General features: G+C 35.5%; 1 protein-coding gene across 4 annotated transcripts in view; it reads left to right on the forward strand.

The window, feature by feature from the left end:
- Nucleotides 1-24,902, forward strand: part of LOC124372223 (outer dense fiber protein 2-like) — a 160,803-nt gene extending 135,901 nt beyond the window's left edge. For all 4 annotated transcript variants that reach the window (XM_046830597.1, XM_046830596.1, XM_046830598.1 and 1 more), the window contains 3 exons: nucleotides 657-809; nucleotides 21,900-22,027; nucleotides 24,624-24,902. In XM_046830597.1, coding sequence (XP_046686553.1) covers nucleotides 657-809; nucleotides 21,900-22,027; nucleotides 24,624-24,882 — 540 coding nt within the window. In that variant the 3' untranslated portion in view covers nucleotides 24,883-24,902. The remainder of the gene's footprint in view (nucleotides 1-656; nucleotides 810-21,899; nucleotides 22,028-24,623) is intronic.
- Nucleotides 24,903-25,279: the final 377 nt, after the last annotated feature.

Raw genomic sequence — 25,279 nt, forward strand, 5'->3', positions numbered from 1 at the left:
ATTGCTTGAATCAACCATGAAACTAAGCTTACATGGGAAATACATACAGTCTCTCTCAGTGCTTGTCTTTCTAGAGTAATTCTTTTGCTAAAAACATAAATTCTGTACTATAGTTTAGTTATTAACATCTATATCACTCTTTTTAATTCTCACCTCCAGTATAGTACTCTTCTCTGGGGTAATTCTAGTGGCGTGAAGGAGTTTTTCCTTCGTCAAAAGAAAGCATTATGTACAATATATAACAAGAATATCAATGAAAATTGTATGCCTTTCTTTATTGTAAACAGAATACTAACACTTCTTTGTATTTTAATACTTTAATGCTTAATGTATGTCAAGGTAAATCTATACTTATTCAATGTGATAATTTAATTCACAGCTGTACCATAATATCATCAATTGCAGTGCTATTGGCTGAACATACCCCTGATTATACATGAGCCGGGGAGATAACTGGGCTTAAGACTTTGAACCAGCTCAGTGGTATGTGTAAGTGATTTGCTTGCCAGATAAATTTCTCCTCCGCATAACTATCATATACCATTATACCATCATATAATCTAAAATTAAATGTGAGTTGACCTTCCTCTTCTGTCTCTTACAATTTCTTGGATAGTTAATGTCAATGTTTCACTATTATCATTTTTGTGTTTAAGCTTGAAATGCAAGAACAATTAGAAGAACTGAGCCCAATCAAAGATTTATTGAGGATCACTCAACAGAAGCTCAAGGAGACAGAGCAGATGCATAATATTGCCTTGGAAACCATTGCAGATATAACTAAAAAGCTGGAGAATGCCAACAACGAAGTAAGTAACTACTGTTTTACAATGAATTTTTATTAAAAAGTAACTTCTTTTATCAAGTGTTAACAATATTTATGTTGTGATTGAAAAAGTGATAAGATTTTACAATGAACCATGAAGATTTTACAATGAAGATAATAAATAACACCTTTTTATTAATTAAAATCCTATTACGAAGTTAAAATAGGTTTAAAACACTAATGAGATAATATTACAGGTCAGGTAATCATGGTTATTTTTAATTTGATGTAATCTACTAACTTGGTTACTTTTTGTGAATCAATAAAAACATGGCGGACACCCATCATCTAGTGTGAAAGTGCTCCATATTATAGTGAAGTTTAAGTGGTAAACTCAACAAAATACTTACTTAACTTTACAAGAACTACAACATATCAACTGTAAGTCTATTATAATCATACATAATAACTTCTTACATACCTGGAAGACAAGAAAAGAAATCCAAGAATCATGACAAAGAATTGCACATTAGAACTGATTAAACTTTTATGATAATCATGCTAACTTTTGAGGAATAAATTCCTTAATAATAATCTTTTGAAACACGTCCAAGCAAAATTAACACTCACTGAGTTATTTATTACTTCTAAATTGGACAGAACTCAATTATCAAGTGACGTCACTCATATCGCCAACACACAAGAAAGATAGATTACACGTCACTACACCGGCCGCCAACTCATATCCATCCCGCAGCTGTGAAGGAGACCTGGCATGTGTCTCATATATGAGGATTGATGACCTCAAACTTGCAGACTGTGCACCTCATCACTGACCTAGTCAAGTGCTGATCAGTCACTACACCATCTAGCACAGAACAGCTGGCTATACTGTACACTCAGTTGATAATCAACTGAATACTTTTATACATCTTTATAATTTGACAACCGTATATAGCCTACCAGTATTTTAATAAAACTGCTTATTGTGTAAAAAAAAGAAAAAAAATGTCTAAAAACAAACACCTGTCCAAAAACCCCTGTGGAGTATCCAGCATTGGAGTCAAATATTCTGCCATATGCTGCACAGGACCTTGTAGAATGTGGCATCATGCTGCATGTGCCAATATCTCTGACAAAACCCTAAAAATATTGACTAAAGCAGAAGTTAACAACTGGTCCTGCAGTAACTGTATTAATGCATTTAAAAGCCCCAATAAAAAGAGCCTGACTAATCAGTATGCTCTGAAAACTGACAGCCCATCTCAATTACAATCTCAACTTAATCCACCGCTAAACAATAACAAGGACACAATTGAGGACAAAATTCAGAACATTGAGAACATTGACGATATGGACCTAGAAACATCCTTAAACCTTGCAACTGAAGCTGGTAATGTATTGGTACAGGAAAATGCCAAACTAAAAGAAGAACTCAGTTTTGTACAAGAAAAGGTCCTAAGAATTGAAGGGTTGTTATCAAGTGGAGAGGATGTTATAGAAGAACTGGAGGCAAAGGCAGAGAGGTTTAGGAACAGAATGGAAGAACTCCAACAACAAGTAGGAGACTTACAAGCTCAACTGAACAGAGAAAAAAATATGACATTAGAGTTCAAAAAACTGTATGAGGATAGTGACAGTGAACAAACTCACCTCATTAATGATCAACATGAAAAAATTGCTAAATTGGAAAATATTATTTTGGTACTTGAATCTACACTAGAAACACAAAAGGAGTCAGTCTGTAAAGTTTCTACTTGTGATGCAATAACTCAGACAAAACAGCTTGCTGAAAAAAAACCCTAGTGCCAGTGAAACAGTACTTACCCCCTACACATGAGCTTATCGAGTTAAAAATGAGACAAGATCACATGGAATCCGAACTTAACATTTTGAAAAAAAAAGCTAGAACAATGCTCAAAGGACTTCCAAGGAAGCTCTACAATATGTGCTAATAATCAAAGTCCCCAATCAAAGTCAACACAATTATTAAATTCCCCTACTCAATCGAATGGCTTCAACCTGGACAGAAGCAAAATAAGAAGACAACACCAGGGAAAAAATCATGTTAGCGTGTCCTTACAAGTTGTAAAAAGCAAGCAAACTGTGCCACCCCATACTGGAAAACAGCAGTCACTCATCCAACCTTCTAAACAGAATAGCCACCTCCCAGAACCATCCCCAACTCCTGTGAACGAAAATCTCACTCACTCACTTGTAACGAAAACTCAGGGCATGGGAAAAATGTCTCCTCCATGTACTGCACACTTAGTGAGGGGGAAACATACGAGGAGTTCCTCACCAAACATCTTGACAAGTATAGTAAAAGGGGTAATATTTTTACCACTGGACATAGCTTGAGCATGATTAACTTTAACTGTACTGAGGGAGCCAGCCAAACCCTGTCTAAAAAACTGAACCAAAACACTACTGAGGGAGCCAGCCAAACCCTGCCTAAAAAACTAAACCAAAACACTGCTGGGGAAGTCCCCCCAACCTTGACTGGACAACTCAATGACAATCTGGAACTGGTCTCACAATCTGACCAACCCATGAAATCACCACTCCCTAGACAAATTTCTCCAGAAACTCAACATTTTTTAGAGATGACTCAGCGGAAGAGGAAAAGGTTCAGAATTTTTATAAACTCAAACCTAATAAAAAAAGCAAGCCATCTCAGCAAAATATAATAAAAATTGCCCACCAAAACATAAATTGGCTCGCTGGTAAAACAAACAGACTGTCACATTTCCTCGCCAATCACAGACCTGACCTTTTAATACTAACAGAACATGGGCTCGCACAAGGCAGCTTAGAAAATACACGGATTGATGGCTATACTCTGATAGGAGGCTTCTGCAGGAAGTTACATAAGAAAGTAGGGGTCGCAGGATATGTAAAGAACGAATTAGAAAAGACCATCAAACTAATAAGAACTAGTAATGAAGAGTCGGAGCTAGTGTGTGAAACAGCTTTGTTCGAGATAAAAATTAACAAAGAAGTAATCCAAGTACTTGGCACTTATAGGCCCCCGACATCAAACATTGAACAATCAATTGACATTCTAACGGACCAGCTGGAAAGCGCCATGCAAACAACCAAACCAATGGTCATTGTCGGGGATATAAATGTTGATAATCTGGGAACCGAGCAAACGACAGTAACAACATGAAGCTTAACGAATTTTTAACCCTTAAAGCGCCGTAAGCGCATATGCGCGCGAGGATCGACTTTGCTCTGAACGCCGTAAGCGCGTAGACGCGCAATATACTTGTTTTTACTATTTTGCACTGTTAGTTCAGAGTTTGTCTGCTAGACTGTGAGGGGTGTATGTTACAGTAGTGTAGTGGGGCTGTGCCACATCACGTGACAATCTTTGTGTTTATCGATCGATACTGAACCGGTTTTTGTTGAACAGCTGGCAGTTTGGTAGTATTGCTCAACGCCGCAAGCGCATTTATGCGTACGTCACTGCCTCGCCGGGCAGCTCTTGTGTTCTTCTTCATATCCTGTTGAAGCAGTGCGAATAGTTGATCGGTAAACTTCTGTGTAGTTTTATGTTATATGATCATATTTTTATGAAAGTTATATATTTATAAACTTTTGAAATAAACAGTTTCTTGAATGGCGATAAAAGTCTTTTTTCCTTGTAGAAATATTTTTATTCCTTATATTTATAATTATGTATTTTAGCTCTTGTTCCGAAATTCTACATTTATTTTTATTATTTATATTTAGGCTTGTTTTTACTCCAATAAGTGTTACAATCTTTTATTTACTTCTATAAACATCTGAAAACCATTTTGTAATTATAAAAATAACACCCGTTAGAGGACTAAGAATTTGGAAAATATTTGGTTTTCAAATTTTTGGCATGTAAATTAAATTTTTTATAATAACTTTGTATTAAATATGTAATATACTTATTTTCTAGTTCTATTCTAGTACATATAAGCACGCAATGTCATCATTGATACATATAATAATAAAAGGAAACAGTAAGCATTGGGTAAAATTTATAAAGGAGCTGGAATGCTACATAGTAAATCATGTGTATTTTGACAATAAATATGATAAAAGATATGTTTTTTGCAGTTTCTGTTTTATTTTGTTACCTAAAAAAAGGAATTAAAATTAGCGTTGAGAAAATCTAATTTTAATTTTTTATAATAAATGAGCGCTAATCACGAGTTTAGCTGAAACTTTTTGGCGCTTTAAGGGTTAACATCATTTGACCTCAAAAGACTTAGCCTGCCCCCCACCAGACTCACTAAAGACACAGAGACCTCTATTGACTGGATATGCACGAATATCGACCCCAAGCCATTCAAGCTTCAGTCGTTCTCTCTGGCCTTTCGGACCATACATCCCAACTAGCCACACTACATCTGACAGCAGGAAAATATAGCAGAACTGTAACTGAGAGAAAACGCATTTTTAACAAGAAAACCATGACTCTCATAAAGGATACGCTCAAAACACACAAGTGGAATAGCATATACAATACGGATGATGCAAATCAAGCATATACAAATTTCCACCTCATCATACAAACCGTCCTAAAAAGCAGCTGCCCAGTCAAAAGTGTAGCAATCACTTGCCGAAAGAAAACAACTTGCTGGGACGATGAATGCACCACCTTCTAAAATTCGTATATAGAAGCCTTAAACAAGGAACTTTGTACTGGAAAACCTGAAGACAAAGCTAAATCAGCACGGAGAAAAAAGGAATATGACGTGAAGCTCAAGACGCTAAAAAAACAACAAACATCAGACCACATCTCTCAGGCCGACAATAAATCAAAAGCACTGTGGCAAATAATAAACAACGAAAGAAAAAACAACAGGCTAAATCTCAGTAAATGGCAAATTGTCACAGACGGGGAAGTACTGCAAGATCCCATAAAAGTAGCAAACACCTTCAACTCCTACTTTTCCACAGTCGCAGAAAGGACGCTAAAACCAAACAATCTAAACAATGGGCTACTTAATATCTACAATCCACCCAACAGTACAAATAGCAACCTAAATCTACGACCAGCAACAGAGACTGACGTTATAAAAGCCATAAACTCCCTAAAACCCAAAACATCCTCGGGTATAGACGAGATCTCGGCTAAACTCATCAAAACCTGCAAACATGAACTCACTAAACCCTTGACTGCTCTAATAAATAAATCGCTTCAACAAGGAATATTCCCCACTATGCTAAAAATAGCTAAGGTCTACCCGAAACATAAAAGTGGATCAACGAATGACTTAATGAACTACAGACCGATCTCCCTGATATCAACCTTTTCAAAAATCTACGAGAAAATTGTCTTAGATAAGCTATTATCCTACCTAGAACAAAACAATCTAGTGACCAACCAGCAACATGGATTCCTAAAGGGACGGTCAACAACTACTGCTCTAATACAGTTAACGGAGTACATCATTGACCAACTCGACAACGGACATGCAGTCACTAGCCTGTTTCTTGACTTCAGTAAGGCATTTGACTGCCTTAACCATGACCAACTCCTTAACAAAATGAAGTCCCTAGGGATAAATGGGAAGACGGGAGAATGGTTTCATAGTTACCTAAGTGACAGAAAGCAAATAGTTGAAATTGAGCATGAAGAACAAAACAAGCGAAAAAAAATTCTATTCGGACATGACAAGCATTGCCAGAGGAGTACCACAAGGGTCAGTACTGGGGCCGGTACTGTTTCTCCTCCTAACAAACGATCTTCCAGACTACCTAAAGGAATACTATGAATCAACAATGTATGCAGATGACACAGTCCTCACCATAGTAAATAAATCCATTCAAACCCTGAAAAGAACTACTGACACTGCTTTTAGTTACACAAAACAATATTGCCTAAGAAATGACCTTGCCCTTAATGAGAAAAAAACAATACAGCTAATTTTCACCACAAAAAAACAAAGAATTACCTCTACCAATCCCTGGAACTGCAGCTCAGGATACAGTCAAATACCTGGGCATTACAATGGATTCAAAGCTCACATGGAAAGCACACATAGAATTACTTTGTAAAAAACTCTCTTCAAGCACTTATGTAATAAGAAGGGTAAAACACATAAGCAATCTGGAAACTGCAAAGATAGCCTATTACGCAATATTTGAATCTCATCTCAGGTACGGAATTGTGACCTGGGGCGGAACATCTGCTACCAACCTGCAAAGAATCCTAAAACTTCAAAAAAGGGCAATAAGATGTCTAGCAGGCCTAAACTACCTCAAAAGCTGTCGTGATCCTTTCAAGGAACTCAAGATCCTGATGGTCCCAGCGCTCTACATGCAAGAGGCAATCATGCATGCTGATCTCAACAAATCAAACCCGACAAAGAGACATACACAACCAAAATACACGCCATGCTTCAGATTTTGCTCTGCCGCCTCACCATCTAACACTCTTTACAAACAAGCCTTCCTATAAGGGAGCCTTGCTCTACAATCAACTACCAGTCCACCTCAGAGAAAAACCAGAATGCCACCTCAAGAAACATCTCACAGTCTGGCTCCAGGAGCGACTTTTCTACTCTATTCAAGAATTTTTAAATCCTGTAACTCTCAACTATTAACATTCTTTAACTATCTCATGTATTGACGCATTGTACTGTTCTCTATGAATATGTGAAATAAAGAAAATTGTCTATTGTCTAACTGAGGGCAGGTCTAACAGGTATTTATTTCTTGTGTGATGCCTATGAACATCTAGTGTAGTAGATCAGTCTGAGGGTGTTTATTTAATTGTCCAGTGCATCTTCCAATCCTAGAAACACTTCTCAAACTCAATCTTTGGGATAGCCTTTAGTTCTTTCAACAATGCTTGTAAAACGGTGGCATTAAAAAAATTGAGTCACACGGAGCCATATCTAGAGAATATGGAGGCTAGCACATCATCACAGTACTGTTTTTGGGTAAAATTTCACAAACAAGCAATGAAGTATGAACATGTGCATTGTCATGAGGCAAAAGCCATAATTTGTTTTACTACATATCCAAGCTTTTTTTGGATTGCTTCATGCAAATGGCATTGAACTACTCCATATTAACCATTTGACTTTGTGGCAAGAATTCAAGATGCACTATCCCATTAAAATCAAAGTACACAGCATAATCTTCACGTTCGATTGCACTTGTTGAGTCTTTTTCAGTCTTGGCAATCCAGAATGCCTCCACTGGGATGATTGAGCCTTAGTTTCAATGTCATATCCATAAACCCATGTTTCGTCACCTGTTATAACACATTTCTGTAATTCTGCATTGTTGTTGACTTCATTTAGTGACTCCTGAGAAACTTCAATTAGCGGCTATTTTTGTTTAAAAATAAACAACTTTTGCTGCCACACGTTTAATACCCAAGCTATTCGAAAAAATGTCATGGCATGAGTCAATTGATACGCCAACATCATTAGTGACTTCTAATTGGTTCTGATATTACTACTCTGATCAGAATACGGTGGTCGTTCATAACCATTTCTTCCAGTTGCTGAGGCGTCTGGAGTGTTCGTCATCTTCAATATCTGCACGGCCATCTTTGAAATGTTTATACCGCTCATAAACCCTTGTTTTACTCATAGTAGACTCACCATAGGCCTTAACATTTCCCAAACATTATTTAATTTTTCACACAAAATGTGATACAAATTTATTCTTTGATCTAATTTTATTTGACCAAATAATAATAAACATGTTATTGGCCTATTTTATATAATTCTCTTCAGAATTAAATTATCTACAACTTTTGGGTGACAAGTTTGCGTGTTTATTACTCATTTAATGAAATTAATATACTTCACATCTAAACAAAGCAGGTTTTTCAAAAACAAATTTTGCATATTTTGTCTGATATCTCAGATATGGGTGTGAAGGAAACAGGATTTTTCTGGACATTTGCCATCGTTCAGTGAAACAAAAAATCAGTAACAATACGTTTCGAGATCTGCAATCTGATCTCTCCTTCAGGTAAATAACTAACACATAATTATTACAAACTAGGTTAAAATAAACAGGGCCTTACAGGTCTGGTATGTATTAGATTCAATTTTTAAGTTCATTTTATATAAAATCTGATAAGTTTAACATTATCTTTGCACCATAAAAACATCAGTTTTGCTTTATATCCATTCTTTGCCAGAAAATCGGGAGAAATCTTTCCGGATATATGCTTATATAAATTTTTTCAGTATTTTGATGAGAGGAAACCACATGATAAGTTTTTCGGTTTACTCGTAGGACACTCTGTATATAAGTGACAGTTTAACTAAGCCAAAAATATAGCCACTATGTGTATTCATAAATATACTAATATATATGTTATAATTTCTACAAAAATGTGATTTTAGTTTTTTTCTCATAACCCCCTTAGTTTTTAAGCAATCAAATCCTTCAAAAAAGCATTTTGTATTTTTTTAAGAGCTCATCTAAATAATTTTTTTTTCATATCTTATTTTTAAAAAGGTTCATGCTAAAAGGGCTCAAAAAAGTACTTTGCACGAATGCATGCAAACTTTAAATGGCCATATCTTACTCAATTTTTACCCTACAAAAAAATAAACATAAACATTTTCAGAAAAGAAAAACTTTCAAAATTGTACTACAACATTTTGTGTATCATTAATAGTTTTTGAGTTGTTTTGAAAAAAAAGATGTTTAAATAAATTACATAAATGATTTTCTATTTTCAAGCTCAATTTTTTTCCAAAATAAGTACTTTAAACTGGGCAAACACTCAGAATGTATTATAAGAACATAAATAAAGTGAATTGTAAAGTGGCAACATTTTTTTCCAAATGGGAAGGAAGAAAGGGTGAGATTTTCACTATTTTTGTCCAACAAAAAAATAGAAATCAACATTATTCTCTTCATAACTTGCTTAGTTTTAATAATAGGAATTTTATAAAAAATAAAAATAAAGGATTTTTAAAGGACTCGTGAGTTTCTGTGAGTTTTTCCCGAAAAAATGCATTGATTTTTGGTTATTGTACGTAAAAACTTTCCATTTTGGTGTTTGAAAATAGCAATAATCTTTCAACAACCAATATTTCCATTGGGTCTGCATGTATCATAAATACACGATTTTGTTGTTATTTTATAATCTATAATTTTGCTCTCTACAGATTGTTTGATAATATACATATTTTTCCAGTTATTCGCAAAAAACTGTCTGAAAAAGTGGTTTTTTTGCCTGAAAACTGACAATTTTACTCACGAATAACTCGAAAAGTATTGACTTTAAGAAAAAACTTCATAGAACAAAAGTTGCTTAGAATTAGTGAATTTATTGATTCCTTCACTTATTTTCAATGAAAAATTGCTCACCCCCGAGAAGGGGTAGGTAGCATCCTACCCCAGGGAAAAAGTAATCCCCGGCACAGGATAGACTTTGAAATTGAGGATAAGTGGAATCTAAATTCACATTTTTATAAAAATCGGTGCTGTATACATAAATACACGGGAAAATGGTCATTGACTGGACTAGCACGGTTGGCCTAATACATAATAATCTGCACCAATATGGTCCTGGTGGTTAATTCACCAACATTTGGCTTACGGCCTGGAAGAAAAAGGGTTAAGGATAAATAAGGTTAATCTGAATTTTTATGCTATTTACTGTAAAAATGTAGCGCGCACGCACACTACTATTTTAATATAGTAATTTTTAGATGGTATTTTAGTAATTACACAGTGTGTAAATTAACTGGACTAACCCAAGTCCCTTTAACCGCGTGATGTGAGGTGACTGGCCGTGCTGAGGAAATGCAAGGGTCAGCACTCGTCAGCACGGGTCGGCAGTCGAGTTGAGGGCTCGGAGGTAGGCGGAGGGATTAGCAATGTAGAGTGTGTGAAGTAAGTCTATTTTGGTGGAGTGAGATGCGAACACACCGGTACACATATAGTAGTTTGGGTGCGCCTACGAGTGTTTTAGTGCATTTTGAATATAGATTGGACTCAAACAAAGGAGAAACGTGAGTAATTATTTCAAGACCCTTCTCAACCACTATTCTAAATTTCCCTACGAGCTAGGGTGGTGGCAGCAAAACGCTATCCCTTTTATTAACCATGAGCCTCTCTGGCTAATATCGGAGGGCTTACAGTGGTGACCAGCGGTGGGATACGATAATTAAACCAGCAAATTATTTCAAAATGATTTCAAAACTTTAAAAGAACTCTAAAAGAAATAAAGAAGTGTACCACGTGGTTGAGAAAATTATTAGAACATTTCAGTTTACACTCCATTATCCAAATAACTACTATTCTAAATTCATTTACAAATTAATTGCAATGTTATATTTCTAAATTTCGAGTAAATTCAACTTATATGAACGAAGATGGACTTGGATTAGTTCTGTGTGCTTATTACACCATGTGCAACGCCATTACACTATGAAGCGGAAGTTGGACGCCATCATCATACGTCATCATAGAACATAGAAAGGAACAAGGAGGGCATACGTCACCGGACATCCAGTGTGATCCAGACCGGAACTACCAACTGCCGACCACTGTCTACGCAGATGTTGTCATCTCCGTCAACGCAGTCACGATCATCCACAGCCTTCGAGATGGCAGCCCTGTCACTATTTGGTGAGCAGTGGGAACTTTGTTAAATTAAATTAAATTAAATCATTGGCGAAACCTAAGATTAGACTACGTATTATTAGTAAATAGTTGGTTAAATAATATGGTTCAAAATGCTTTGGAAATAAATGGTGAATGCAGCATTGAGGCCAGGCTTTTAAGCATTAAACTTCTTTATTGACAAACAGATTCAGAATTATTTAAATAAGAGAAATTAAAAGGACAACATCCTAGTATTTTATTTTGCCAAAGCCTCCATGTCAGGTCGTCACCTCCAGGGCATTCAGTCCATCATGTTTTCAGCGTAAATATAAGCAGAATAACGTGTTGATTAAAATCATTTGCTTGGAAATAGGGATATGCCAATGATTCTATATTAGCTTACTGTTCAATTTGATTGATAATTCATTAATATCAGTATACAAAAGAAACCCGTAGAAATTTTAATATAAGTGTAAAAGAGTATAATAGCAATAATTGTTGGAAGTAACTTGTTGCTGACTTATAAAAAGGGTAAATTTCGAATTATACTGAAAACAAAGTGATATCAGTTAATGTGATTAACTATTAGAGTATATAAGTAATAGCACATAGTATATTCATATAACAAATACGATTATTTAATATTATTGCAGCTGTATTGAGTCACATTACAGTATTGATATACTTGTATATCGAGGCATTGTTAGACTATTGATCCATTGATAACTCAATACTACCGATTAGTGATTGGTATCATTTGGAAATCGAAAAACTTTATTGTTTGATTGATCCATTATCGAAAATTGAAAAAAAAAAAAAAGGGAAAGTTATTTTACTGAAAAATAGGGAAACTAGTTATTCACATTGTTGCTGTCAACGTCTTCTTTTAGGGATTTCATTTAGAGCGTTTAAGTTTAACTATTGAATATCACTGATAACCTAGAGGAGATTGTATAGCTACTGTATTCCAAAGAGGAAAACCAAAATTTTTTTTAAATTATTAACGATGGGCACTGTACACCTAGAAGGGAAGACCGTTGAGGTCCAAGACGCCTTTGATGCCATATCGAATAAAGTGAGGTCGCTTCAAGTAACACTAGATGAAACGTTAGCCAACGCTTCTACCTCCGCGGTGAACAAAAACTGAAACATCTCCGTACCCGATGGACATGACCCTTGCAGACAGAAAGCCGTCATTTGAGCTTGTCTCAAGTATAGCCATTACGATGGAGAGGAAAGCAGATCTTAGTCGCCCCCTTCTTTGACAAACATCGAAGGAATTTGGAGAGCTCAGCAATTGGAGTGAAGCTCAAAAACTTCAAGTTTTAAAACTTTAAACTAACAGGCAGTGCTCTACAGTTTGCAAAGTCAGACGAAAAATGTAAAAACTCAAACAACTTTAGAAGAAATAAAAGCTGCTTTTATGGAAAGATTCGGCGATAGCCTACCAGATCTTATTACTACTTCGAGCAATTGGCTAGCATACGACAAAACAGAGGAGGAAAACTATTGAGCAGTTCTCTGACGAGTAAAAAGGGGTCAGTGATATAAAACTCTAAGAGTTACAAAACACGCTGAAAGCAAACCAAATTCTGAGAGAAAGAGGCCGATAGAAGAGCCATGGATGCCTTTGTAAGAGGATTAAATGGTGAAAATAGGACGGCAGACCAGGAATCAAGTTCCCTAAAACATTCAGAGAAGCTGTAACCACGGCGATAGCTCTAAACAACTTAGAGAAAAAGAGTGACCATCCGAATTTGAGGAGAAGAACAAGGCGAGTTTTTGGAACGATCACCGATACTACGTGTTACACTTGTGGGAAACCAGGCCATAAAAGCCAGAGAATGCCAATCCAGGCGAGTAGATATTGTATGTTATACATGTAAGAAGAAAGGTCACAAAGAGAGGGATTGTAGAAGTAAAAGTGAAACAACTACCCTATTATTGTGAAAATTGCCGAAAACCTGGACACACAGCAAACAATTGTTGGGGTATGGAGAAATACAGCATTAGGAAGAGGCGCAGCTAGAGGAGGAGAACCTTCAGGAGCAGAGGGTTTCAGCATGGAGGACGTGGATCAGCTTTCGAAACACGTTAAACCACAACGCGGGACCCAGGCACGCCGCTGGGAACCTCAGAAATTCATTAAATCTGAACCACACGGGAACTCAGACAGGCGAAGTTGAATTTCAAAAAGCTGTTGCCACTTTGACACAAGAAAATGTGAGTGAATTTAATTGTACAAAGGGTGCATAGGAGGAGTGAACGGTCTCTCATTGTAATCGATACAGGAGCACAAGTATCACTGATCGATAGGACAATGGCTCAGAACAAGCTAACTCCAACTGAAATCCAAATACGAAGGTATCACTGGTGCTGTTATGAACGTTTACGGCACTTGTAACAGGAGACCTTGCAACTGGAGTTACTTGATTTAAAAATGTGAACTTCGTAGTAACAGATCTCCCTGAAGATTATATATTGCTAATCCTAGGATACGATGTTTTGAAACGAAAAAAGGCTTGTGATTGACCTTGAGAATAAGTCTCTGAGTATTGGAAACAAGATAGCATGCAGTTTCCTATGAAAGAGAATCCCCTGTAACTCGAAGCAGAGAAGTGGCATTGGCATTGTTCAATGTTCCCACGAAACAAGTTCAACAAACCTTAATCCCACAAAACAAATCTGAAGGAAGAAATACCTGACATTTTAGCGTATAGTCGCACAAACATCAACGTGCCACCTGCCCGTTCAGAAAAATGCTTATTCAAGTAAAATTAAGCAAAAACAAAAAAGGATCAAATGGAACAAATGGAAGGAAAAACAGTAATTACAGAACCAGCGTAGTAAAGTTCATGGCATCAATGTCGCTAGAAGCCTTTCAAAAGTGAATAAAGGAATGTGTTGGACCAAAATCATAAAATATCACGTCTGAAAATTTAGTGATATACAAGGAATACGCTGCTCTGCAAAATAGAAGAGAGCCACACAGTGAAGGAAATAAAGGAGCATGGAAAACGAGTAAAATCTAACACAAAATAGGACAGAGGAATTCAATGGAAAACTTGAAGGAAAAAAATTAAAGCACCTCCCAACTGAAGACCAAAATAAATTAAAAAATGTTCTCCAAGCTACAAGCGTCTATTTAGCTTAGGAGGAGGAATAGAGAATTTGGGGTGTACTTCTTTAGTTACTCCACAAATCAACACGAGCCAACATCCTATCTCCGATCAATAAGAAACCTTACAGAGTGCCACAATCACAGAGAGGTACTCTACAAAATTTGATACAAGAACAATTGGATAAAGGGTTGTAATTGTACCCAGTACTTCCCCATGGTCAGCACCGGTAATCATTGTCCCCAAGAAAGCAGGCTCTGATGGTACCATCAGTTATCGTCTATGTGTAGACTATCGGGAACTCAATAAAATTACAGTTCCGGAAATATATCCCTTCCAGATATACATGGAAACTTTAGACATGTTAGGAGGCAGTCAGTACTTCTCGGCACTGGATCTGAATTCAGGTTTCTATCAGGTAAAAATGCACCCTGAAAGTCAAGAAGAAGACGGCCTTCAGTACTCCTGATGGTCATTATGAATATACACGCATGCCAATGGGATTGATCAATTCTCCTTCTGTATTTCAACGATTGGTTGATACTACTCTCACAGGTCTGAAATGGAAAAGCATGTTTGCCCTACATGGATGATATCCTAATCTTCAGTTGAGTATTGATCAGCACGCTAAAGATCTTAGTGAAGTTCTAGAGAGATTTCAAGAGGTTAAATTTGAGTATCCAGTTGAAGAAATGCCAAATAGCAAAGTCTGAAATTAACTTCCTAGGCCATGTTGTATCGAGAGATGGAATCAAACCCCAAACCATGTCAGAATAAGATTGAAGCTTCAAAAATTTTTCCAAGACCCAAGAATGAAAAGGAGGAACTTCGTGGATTTATAGGACTATGTAGTTACTATAGGAGGCATGTTACCGAAATTTGCCGACATCGCTAAACCTCTGACAAAATTAACAAAAAAGACCAAAAGTTTGAGTGGAACGAAGAGAAGCGGAAACATCATTTGAAAAATTGAAGGACCATCCTTGTAACTGAACCTTTATTAGTGTATCCAAATTTCTCCAAGGAATTCGTCTTCTTATTAAGCACTGATGCAAGTAATGTTGCACTTGGCGCAGTATTAGGACAAGTGATTAATGGAATAGAACACCCTATTCGCCTTATGCGTCAAGACAGTTAAACTCTGCTGAGCAGAATTATACAGTAACAGAAAAAGAAACTTTTAGCAGTTGTTAAATGGGCAGTAAAGTATTTCCGATTGCTACCTGTATACGGACGATCATTCTCCTTGTATACTGATCACAGCGCAATCAGATGGCCTGCTGTCGCTAAAAAGATCCTTCGAGTAGACTCCACTAGATGGGCACTGAAATTGGCATGAATATGACTACAAGGTATTCCATAAACCAGGGATAAAAAATCAAAACGCTGATTGTCTGAGCAGTAATTGTCTGTGCAAGAATACTGTGGAAAAGTCTACCTATATTGGGATGTGGACAGCATTAAAGAAAATCAATGTAAGGATGAAGATTGCCAGAGATTGAAAAAATACCCTCAGTTCAAAACAAGTCCACAAGGAGTCATCTATATAAGAGGCCAGGACAGACAAACTGATAGTCGTTCCCAAGACGGTTAAGAGAGAAGGTTATTCGTTTTCACCATGATATCCCGACAGCAGGTCATGGAGGTATCAAGAAGACGATGTTAAGAATCCAAGAAAAAGTTTTATTGGCGAAAATGAAATTAGATGTTGTTCTCCTTTATCAGAGAGATGTGATCCATGCAATAAAAGAATGGATTACGGAAAAACTAAAGCACCTTTAGGTAAATTTCAAGAAAGTACAGAATTTGGATACCCGGATTTCGTGTGTGACATTGTTGGCCCCCCATTACCCCTAACAAGCTCCAAAAACAAATACATACTGACAGTTTATAGATCATTTTACAAGGTACGGAGAGGTTTATTGCATTGCCAGACCAAACTGCAGAAAAAACAATAGCCCGGAGCACTTGTGCAGAGAGTCATTACGAAGATTGGGAGTAACCCTGTGAATTAAATTACTGATCAAGGCTCAAATTTCACATCCGAAATAATGAAAAGCATGTGTGCTCTACTAAGAATAAAGAAACTTCAAACCCACCGCCATATCATCCCCATGAGCAATGGTAGAACAGAAAGAGTTCATAGATCCATACCCAAGATGCTAAGTCATTATGTCAAACGAAATCAAACAGACTGGGACGAGCTCCTACCAATGGTAAATATGGCTTATAACTCTCAAGTGCATGATTCAACAGGATTTTCTCCTTTTTGAGCTAGTCTTTGAAAGAGAGATGAAGACTCCCTTAGAAGATGATCTATTGATCACAGAAGAGATGATGGTTTACCTGATTATGTCGAAGATCTTAAGATGAAGTTGAATGCCGTAAGGAAATTTGTCTCAACAATGCCAAGACCATGCAAGAACCAGCAAAAGAGACAATACGACAAGAATTCTAAGCTAAATAAATTTGAAGAGGGCCAACGAGTATACCTTCACGTGCCCCAAGTGAAAAAAGGAAGAGTGAAGAAGTTGTCTAGACCATGGAAAAGGTCCATACACAATTGTCAAGGTTATATCAGATTTGAAATGTCGTACTCCGAATTTAAAAGGAAGAAAGAATGTAACTGTACATGTGAATCGAGTAAAACCTGTCACCGAGTTTAAGTTGCAAGAACAAGGAAGTAGCCAAAATGATCCAAAAGCTGCTCAGGTAGCAGAAGAAGAAGAACAGGAAGAAATCATTGAAGAGACCGAAGACCATGAAGAGGCATTCCATAGAGTAGCCGGACAAAATGAAGAACAAGACAGGAGAGAACCAAGCCCAGGAACCGCAGAAGAGCGACCAGGCCCTTTTAGATCCATAAGAGATAGAAGAAAAACCGTGTAGATTCAAAGACTATGAAGTTTATTAAATAATAGGAATGTATATACATATTGTTATGACAGTGAACGCGTATTGCATCGTTTATTATAGTAGTTAAAAGTAAACCGCAATGTATTGAATAATTATGTATTGTTTGTTATTTGAGGATGTTATATGATACACTAAAATATTCCTCGTTAGTATGTTATGCTTCTTGGTCTGATGTGTAAGTAAAAGATGTTTTAGAGTTACCACGTACAAAGTAGAATGCAATAGTTACTCCGAATTGAATGGGTTGTATGCGTGAGTATGAATGTTGTATGACTGTGGAAACGAATGTTGATGAATGGGTATGCAAGGTGTTGTGAATAAAAGCCAAATTAAAGGATCCAAACAACTCAAATGTGTGATTGAGTACACTATAAGGAAAAGAAGTTATATCTACGCAGGTTAAGATAAGAAACATAAGATCAAGCTGTACGTAATAAAATAAATTTCGAATAAGTCAAGGATATTCATGAAAGTAAACAATTATTAGGATCTAAATGATGATTTCAGGAATACTTGTACTCTTTGTCGAGACAGGAATGGCAGAGAATGAAATGACACAGGGAATCGTTTTCAAGAAACTTCATGACACAATTTATTTCCGAGGATGAATGGGAAGATTGTATTAGATTTTAATATGATAGAAATAAGAGACGAAACTTGAGTCACTTAAGACATTGTGCACAGACTTAGTTTATTATACGAACACTAGTGTAAATGTGTGGATGAGGACTTTGCTTTCGAATATAGTAGAATTAAGACCGGGATAGACCAGTATGAATCCGATGTAAGTGACTTATTTAGACTTCTACCTACAGAACGCTCCAAGCGAGGACTAGTTGATGCAGGGAGGATATGCATTGAAATGGTTGTTTGGTGTGCCCACTAGCGAAGATATGGAACAAGTTAATAGTAAAGTTGAAGAGATAAAAAAGATTAGCGGATCACTGTTGAGTTCTAGAGAAAACCAATCACCTTAATGAAAGACATGAATGAAAAGATGAGTAACTAATACTAAAGCCCATTATCAGATAATGACTAAACTTACTCATTCAAATAGCATGATTTAATCACTTCACTCCAAGGATTCGAACAAGAAAACATTATGCTACATCGTTCATTAACAAAACCATTTAAAATCCGTCAGTCTAGCACGTCATTTAGGTCAAACCATAGATGAAGCAAAGTTAAGAATTGTTGAGTTTAGGCAAGCTTTAGAATTAGTAAACACAGGTAGAATAAGCAGCAAATTACTACCACCCATTGAGTTTGTAAACATATTGCTTGACATAGGAAAAGTCATACCTCGTCATTTGAAACTAATTATACCCAGTTAATGAAGAGGACGTATTTATGTATTACCACCTTTTGCACTGCTCATGCTTTAGCACCAAGAAGGAATTAGATTGATCGTAACTGTACCCTTTAAGTTCGCAAGGACAGACGTCTTGAACTTTATAAAGTAGAAGTTATTCCATTGTACCAAACAAACCTTCAACATTGGTTAAAAATGGAAAGTACAAGTTGCGATTATTTGTTGATCTCCAAAGAGAGACCAGTATTATGCACCTATCGATTTTTACACTAGTCAGTGTAGACTAAGTCATTTTTATTTGTGTCCTAACTCTATAAATGTATTGCATCATAGCGTTAATGATTGTATATTCGCTCTATTCATGGGATCTAACCTAGTCACAGAAAAAATGTTCACGAACCTTAACCATAAATGTAACTTCACACCTGTATGGATCCAAAAATCGGCAATGATTGGATCTATAGCCTAAAGGAACCATATAAAGTCATACTTAACTGTATGAGGAGTTCTGATGGAGAAAAACTCAGTTATCTCTCCACCACATCTAGGTTATGTTTAGAATTAACTTTAAAACAAGTCTGGAATATTAAAACAGGCTTCAAGTTGCGCTATCTCTTTTTGGTAAATATAATAAGTTATTCTCGAGGACTCAAGGAAATATAAAATATAAATTTGACATTAACCATTTGCACATCCCAAAGATTAATCTGTTGCTATCTCACGAAGAAAATCTAATCTTTAAAAACAGTAGCTTGTTATTTGAAAAACAATGCAAAAAGTCAAGGACAATCTTAAAGGGATAATCACATAGAACTAGACCTTAACAAGCCTTTAAAATGATACACATGTTTTGTACCCTAGTATCAAAGAAAGTATAGAAAACCCACTGAACTATTTATACATTATCATAGTTTCAATGTTTATTTTGTTCATTTTGAATAGTGTTACTTTTGCGTAGTTTTGTTTTGTCACAGGAAAATGCCAACCTGTGCGAGGATGTCCTCAGTTGCCTGAGCGGCAAGCCCCAACCATTCGAGTAGAACATGGAAACTCCGCTCGCAGAAATTATTCAGGAGTTCTTCCTTTGTTCAATTCAATTACACCAAGCCCGCCTTGAAGTACGGTATTGTGAAATTCATTGTAGTGCTGAACCAGTCAGGTCAGTGTTGCAAAGACTATATTTGTTATAAATATGTGGGGACTTGCCAAGCTCAAGAAATGTAATGTATTTTAGGGAGGACATATATCTGAAGTGATTGTCAATGTCCAAGTAGAATTAAATTGTAGATTATAAGAACTTACGCAGCCTAAAATACTATTTTGTCCTTTTAAAGTTGTGAAATAAAAATGACTGTAATGTAAAATGTTTATCCTATACATTTTTTTTTTGAAGTATTGTAAATGTTTGTTATATTCTGAGAATCTAAGATGTATCACCATGAAAATTCTGTATGATCCATCTTTCCGAAAGGGAGAGTGATGTAGCCGTCACAGCACTACTATTTTAATATACGTTACATTTTTATTTTTAGTAAGATTTGGTAAAGCATTTATAGTAATTTTTTAATCTTTGTTGTAAACCGTTATTAGAAGCTGATTGTATAATCGTCCCTTTAACCCCCGATCGATAAGTGAGGTGAAGGTGCTCGTGTCGTGAGGAATGCATGGGGAGGGAGTCAGCAGGGCTGGCGTCGACAGGCGAGCAAAGTCGTTGACTCGGAGGTAGGCGGGAGGAGTCTATTAGTAATGTAGTAGTGAGTGTAGAATGCTGAGTCTATTTGGTGGAGTGAGATGACACATATCGGTACACATTATAGTAGTTTGGGTGCGTCACGAGTGTTTTAGTGCATCTTTTGAAATATAGATTGGACTCAACAAAAGGAGAAACGTGAGTAATTATGTCAAGAAGACCCACTACGACTACTAAATTTCCCTACGAGCTAGGCGTCGGCAAGCAAACTAGCTCAGCTAGCGGTGTCCTATTAACCACGCTCAGCCCTCTCTGGCCACTCGGAGAGCTAATATCGGAGGGCTTACAAAAATGTATACCATATACAGGGTGACAATTATCCAATTATCTAATCCAAATTTGGCATACTGTTACTGGTAATAGTAAGCTACTTTTTTGAGTACATGGTGATCGGATGTCACCTTTGAAGTATGTTGGGGATTAGAAGAAAATATTTAATACGGGCCTCGTACAAGCCTATGTTGAGTTGTACATCATTTTACAGTTCTAGTTGAATTGAAAACAATGCTGCAAACCGTACTTCAAAAGGTTGATCCATTTAGGAGAAATCACTGTTTAAAATTTTTTAAATTGTTAATGAATTGTAAATAGGAAATAACTAACACAGTACCTGTTACAAGTTAACAGTATGTGGGAATACATTTTAGTAAACTAATTTAAAAGTAGGTGTTCAAAATGTTTCCCTCTGGGCTTTCAAAATGTTTCTGTATCTCTTGCTGTTTAGAAGCTATAAAGTTGCCCTAAGACTTAATTGTCTCTCTGTATAAATAAAGAAATTTGACATTACTTTTTATTAAATGTTCAGCAAAATTTTATTCCATGTTAATTTGATGTTTGTAGAGCTTAATATGTTCTGAAAATCTTAATATAAATGTCAACTGGTTTGACCTATGTAGGCTAATATTTGTCGCATTCACTTAATTTTAATTTTAAGATTCCTGATCGTAAAAACAAGTGTTTTTTTTTTTAAAAAATAAGGTTTTTATAAAACAAAATTTATTAGCCAGAGTATTTCCTTGCCATAGTTTTAATTAAAAAAAAGTATCTCAGTTCATATTTTCAATTTTATCTGTATGCATCATAAATGTATGAAATAATCTTATGTAATTAAATATTAGCTGCTAGTAAACAGTGAAATGGATGGCTTGTAGTATTAATTTTCTGATTGGTGTGTAGTGAGATGCTAAGCATAAAAGTGGTATACTTTAAAATATATTGCTTTAATTTAAATTAGCCCGAATAATTGTGAACATTGTATGTACGTAACGAAAAATGTATCTATTAAGTAACGAGAGTAAAATCACAATGTCATGATCCACTTAGGTAAATCAAAGAATGTCCAAAATAATTATTTTAATTTGTTAAGGACAAACTGGATCAATTGTGAAGATAAATCAGTGACAAACCAAAAAGTTTAAGAACATGACTAAATATTTTTTGTACAATTTTCTATAATTTCAGGTTGATACACTTAGAAAGAAAGTGGATTCTGCCAAAACAGATGGTGACCTAAATATTAACTTGATGAACAGTTTAGAAAATGCTGATAAGAAACTGAATGCCATGGAGAATGAAAATGCACACTTGAAGTATGTATTGGTTTAGAGCAAGTTTTATGATAATTTGTTAAATATCAGATAGTACAGTTATAAATTAGTCACTACTATCAATGAATAATTACTTTAAATTCAGGTAATCTAGTCACAAATAAAAATTATCGTATATTAAGATTGCAAGTAGTGTTTAATAAACTTTAGAGATGAAAGTATATACATATTCATTAAACCGATGTTTTTATGTTAACAATTTTAACTATGAATATAAGCATATATTGAGGCTGCTATATTATAAAAGTACGTTTGAGGTGCTGATAGCCTTCTTATAGTAAATCATCAGAAGGGGTTTTTTGTTACTTGGTTGGTTGCTAAAGTAGAACTCTTTCTAGACAACCAAATAAAATTTATCAGGTAGAACAATTTAGATATAACTCATTGGTGATGAATACATCAAAGTTATCAACAAAAAGGTTGTATATTGAAATCATATAAGACAACAGATTCCATTCCTAAAAATATTTGGTGTTTCTTACATTGTAATACTAAAGATTCTAATCTGTAATTTTGTATCTTTTTAAATCATCTACCTTCAATAGTAAACGTTATACATACTTGTGCAGACTTCACATAACAATATGGCAATGCATGTTATTGGTTATCTTAGTGTTCTATTTCTTCAATACTAGTTTGAATATGTTAGTTTATTTAAGTTTTCTGTTGTTCTCGTATATATGTATGTATATTATACAGAGTGTCCTGTCATTCTCTGGATAAAGGTATAACATGTTATTGCTCAGGTCAAGACAAAAATATTTCACCATGTGAACATGGACCTCCGATGTTTAGTTTCCCATCTGTTTGCCTGTATGTGTTTTTTATATAAAAATTAATATCTTAAAAACTAATAAATTAAACTATTCCAAATTTGGCTCAAATTCTTATGATAACAAGGCTAGTTACTAAAAAATATATTATAGAATTATCTTTAGCATTTTCAAGATGGCGGCCATTAAAACTTTTAAACTTGAATATCTTCAGAACCTGCAATTTTTCTTAATAATTACAAGAACAGCTAGAGGATTTTATCACAAATGTAATGACACAAAAATTATTTAAATCGAATTATAAATAGCTGATTTAGATTTACTGTGACAGGACATAGCCCACATTGGGGTTCTCAGTGAATAGCCAACAATAAAAAACACTGAATAAATGGCAGCTCTCAGTTGACCACTGGTGACTATTTTTCAGATTTGGAATTCTGTATCTTGTAAACAATGATTCGTCCGTGAATAAGAAACAACTTACATTATTTAGATTTTCTAACACCCATTGACAAAATTGTAATCTTAATGCACTGTCACACGTTTGTCCTACAGTCTTTCAGGCAGAAGTCACAGCCATTATGGAGTGTGCTCATTAGAATCTTTGTCTGCGGTGTAGTAGGAGTAAGATTATTAGCAATTTCACATATAACCAGGCAGCACTGAAGGTGTTGGACTCTTGTGTGTTCAGTTCCAAACTTGTCTGGGATTGCTAGGTACCTGTGATCATTGGCAACCCAAACCAATGGGAGGTAATACCTGTTCATCTGAGATGGAAACGACTTATCACTGCAGATCTAATTATGCAGAAAGAAATAGTGCAGTGGAAATTCCTAGAATGTGCCATGTTTATCGAGAGAAAACATGAGTGATGGTGTTGTGTGTTAATCATGTCTAAAGTTTAATTATGGCCGAATATAAGTTGGCCGAAGCTAAACTATTTGGTGATTTTTGTGGGTGTCAGTTTAACATCTTTGGCTTTCTACATCATTCACGTACAACATATTCACTTATAATGTTTTCTCCGTAAACACGGTGCTTTCTCCAATGGATCTCTGCTGCTTGCAAAAACGAATAAAACTCCTTAGTTCACATTTTGCAGGAGAATTAATAGAGTTGGTTATGTTTATGTGACGGAATATGCGCGATTGACTACTGCTCATACCATGAACCTGCTACATGTCTGGCAGTCTGTTGTGAGATCGGAGGATGAAAAAAACCGCCCTTGTAAGATAAACTTATTCTCTTAGCAGTAGAAATCAGACAAGCAGCTCAAGCCAAAGACTGAGAAGAAGAAACTATTTTCTTTTTAGATATATACAATATTTTATAGTTATATACAATTATTTCATCGAAAATGTTCACCAAAGCATGCCAACTTAAGAAGTTTATTTAAAATTTAGTATATTAAAAATATCCACTTTGTTTAAAACAATTATTGTAATAAAACTGATGATGTTCAAATTGTCTTATTAATTTAAGAACATCACTTTTCTTCAGTAAGTAGTCAATAAAAACAACAAAAACATGAACAAAATATTAAAAATATTACAAATTAAATTTAATAACCAAACAATAAATGAGGCATATATTTTAACCAGTGATAGAACATGGCAGAACCTCCAAATATGATTAGTGGCTGCACATATGTTTGTAGTATGCATGCTTGTGGTACTCCCATAGGCTCCCTATTCATAGACTCTTGAGAAAATTTTAATTTGGAAATCAACTACTACTTTTTCTTCTTTGTTACAATTTATTTGTCTGAGTCTTACATTATAATAGTTAATATGAAATAATTGTAGGGGAATGGTGGGTCAGCTGGAGGGACTGCAGGTCAACCAGGCTCAAAAACTGGAAGAAAAATCTCATGAGTTGCTGCAGATGACCCAGCAGCTGGAAACCCTTAGAGAAGAATCAGCACGGCAGGTAGCCAGAGTGAAGGAGCGCAGTGAAATGATTCGTAAGTGTCTGCAGGCCCAGATAGGTGAGATGGAGAGAGAGGTGGCTACATGTCGTGCCGCAACTGCATTCGCCAACCGCGAGCGGGATGAGGTAAGCTGATAAACTGATATTGTAATTTTGTTTATAATTTCATCTACTGTATATTTCATTTATTCATACTTTTACTCACATTTTATTTGACTTAAGACTTGGCTGTCAATGAGAGCTATAAAAAAATAACTGTCAATGATCCTTGATTTTATGACCAAATGATTTCAACTTTGACTTTGACTCTATGAAACAAGAATGGGAGTTAGGTTAATTCTTTACTATTACTGTATCAACTTCAAGTTATTTACTATTGAAACATATTTCACAATGCATTTTTTACAATGAATAAATGAATACAATTACAAAGTAATAGCTACAATATTCTGCCTTCATATACAATTTCAACTATGTGATTTTCATCTATTTTATTTTAGTTTTGTAATAACTTTTACATGTTTGTGATATA

The sequence above is a fragment of the Homalodisca vitripennis genome, unplaced genomic scaffold (assembly GCF_021130785.1).
Source record: "Homalodisca vitripennis isolate AUS2020 unplaced genomic scaffold, UT_GWSS_2.1 ScUCBcl_2664;HRSCAF=7651, whole genome shotgun sequence".
Classification (NCBI taxonomy): Eukaryota; Metazoa; Arthropoda; class Insecta; order Hemiptera; family Cicadellidae; genus Homalodisca; species Homalodisca vitripennis.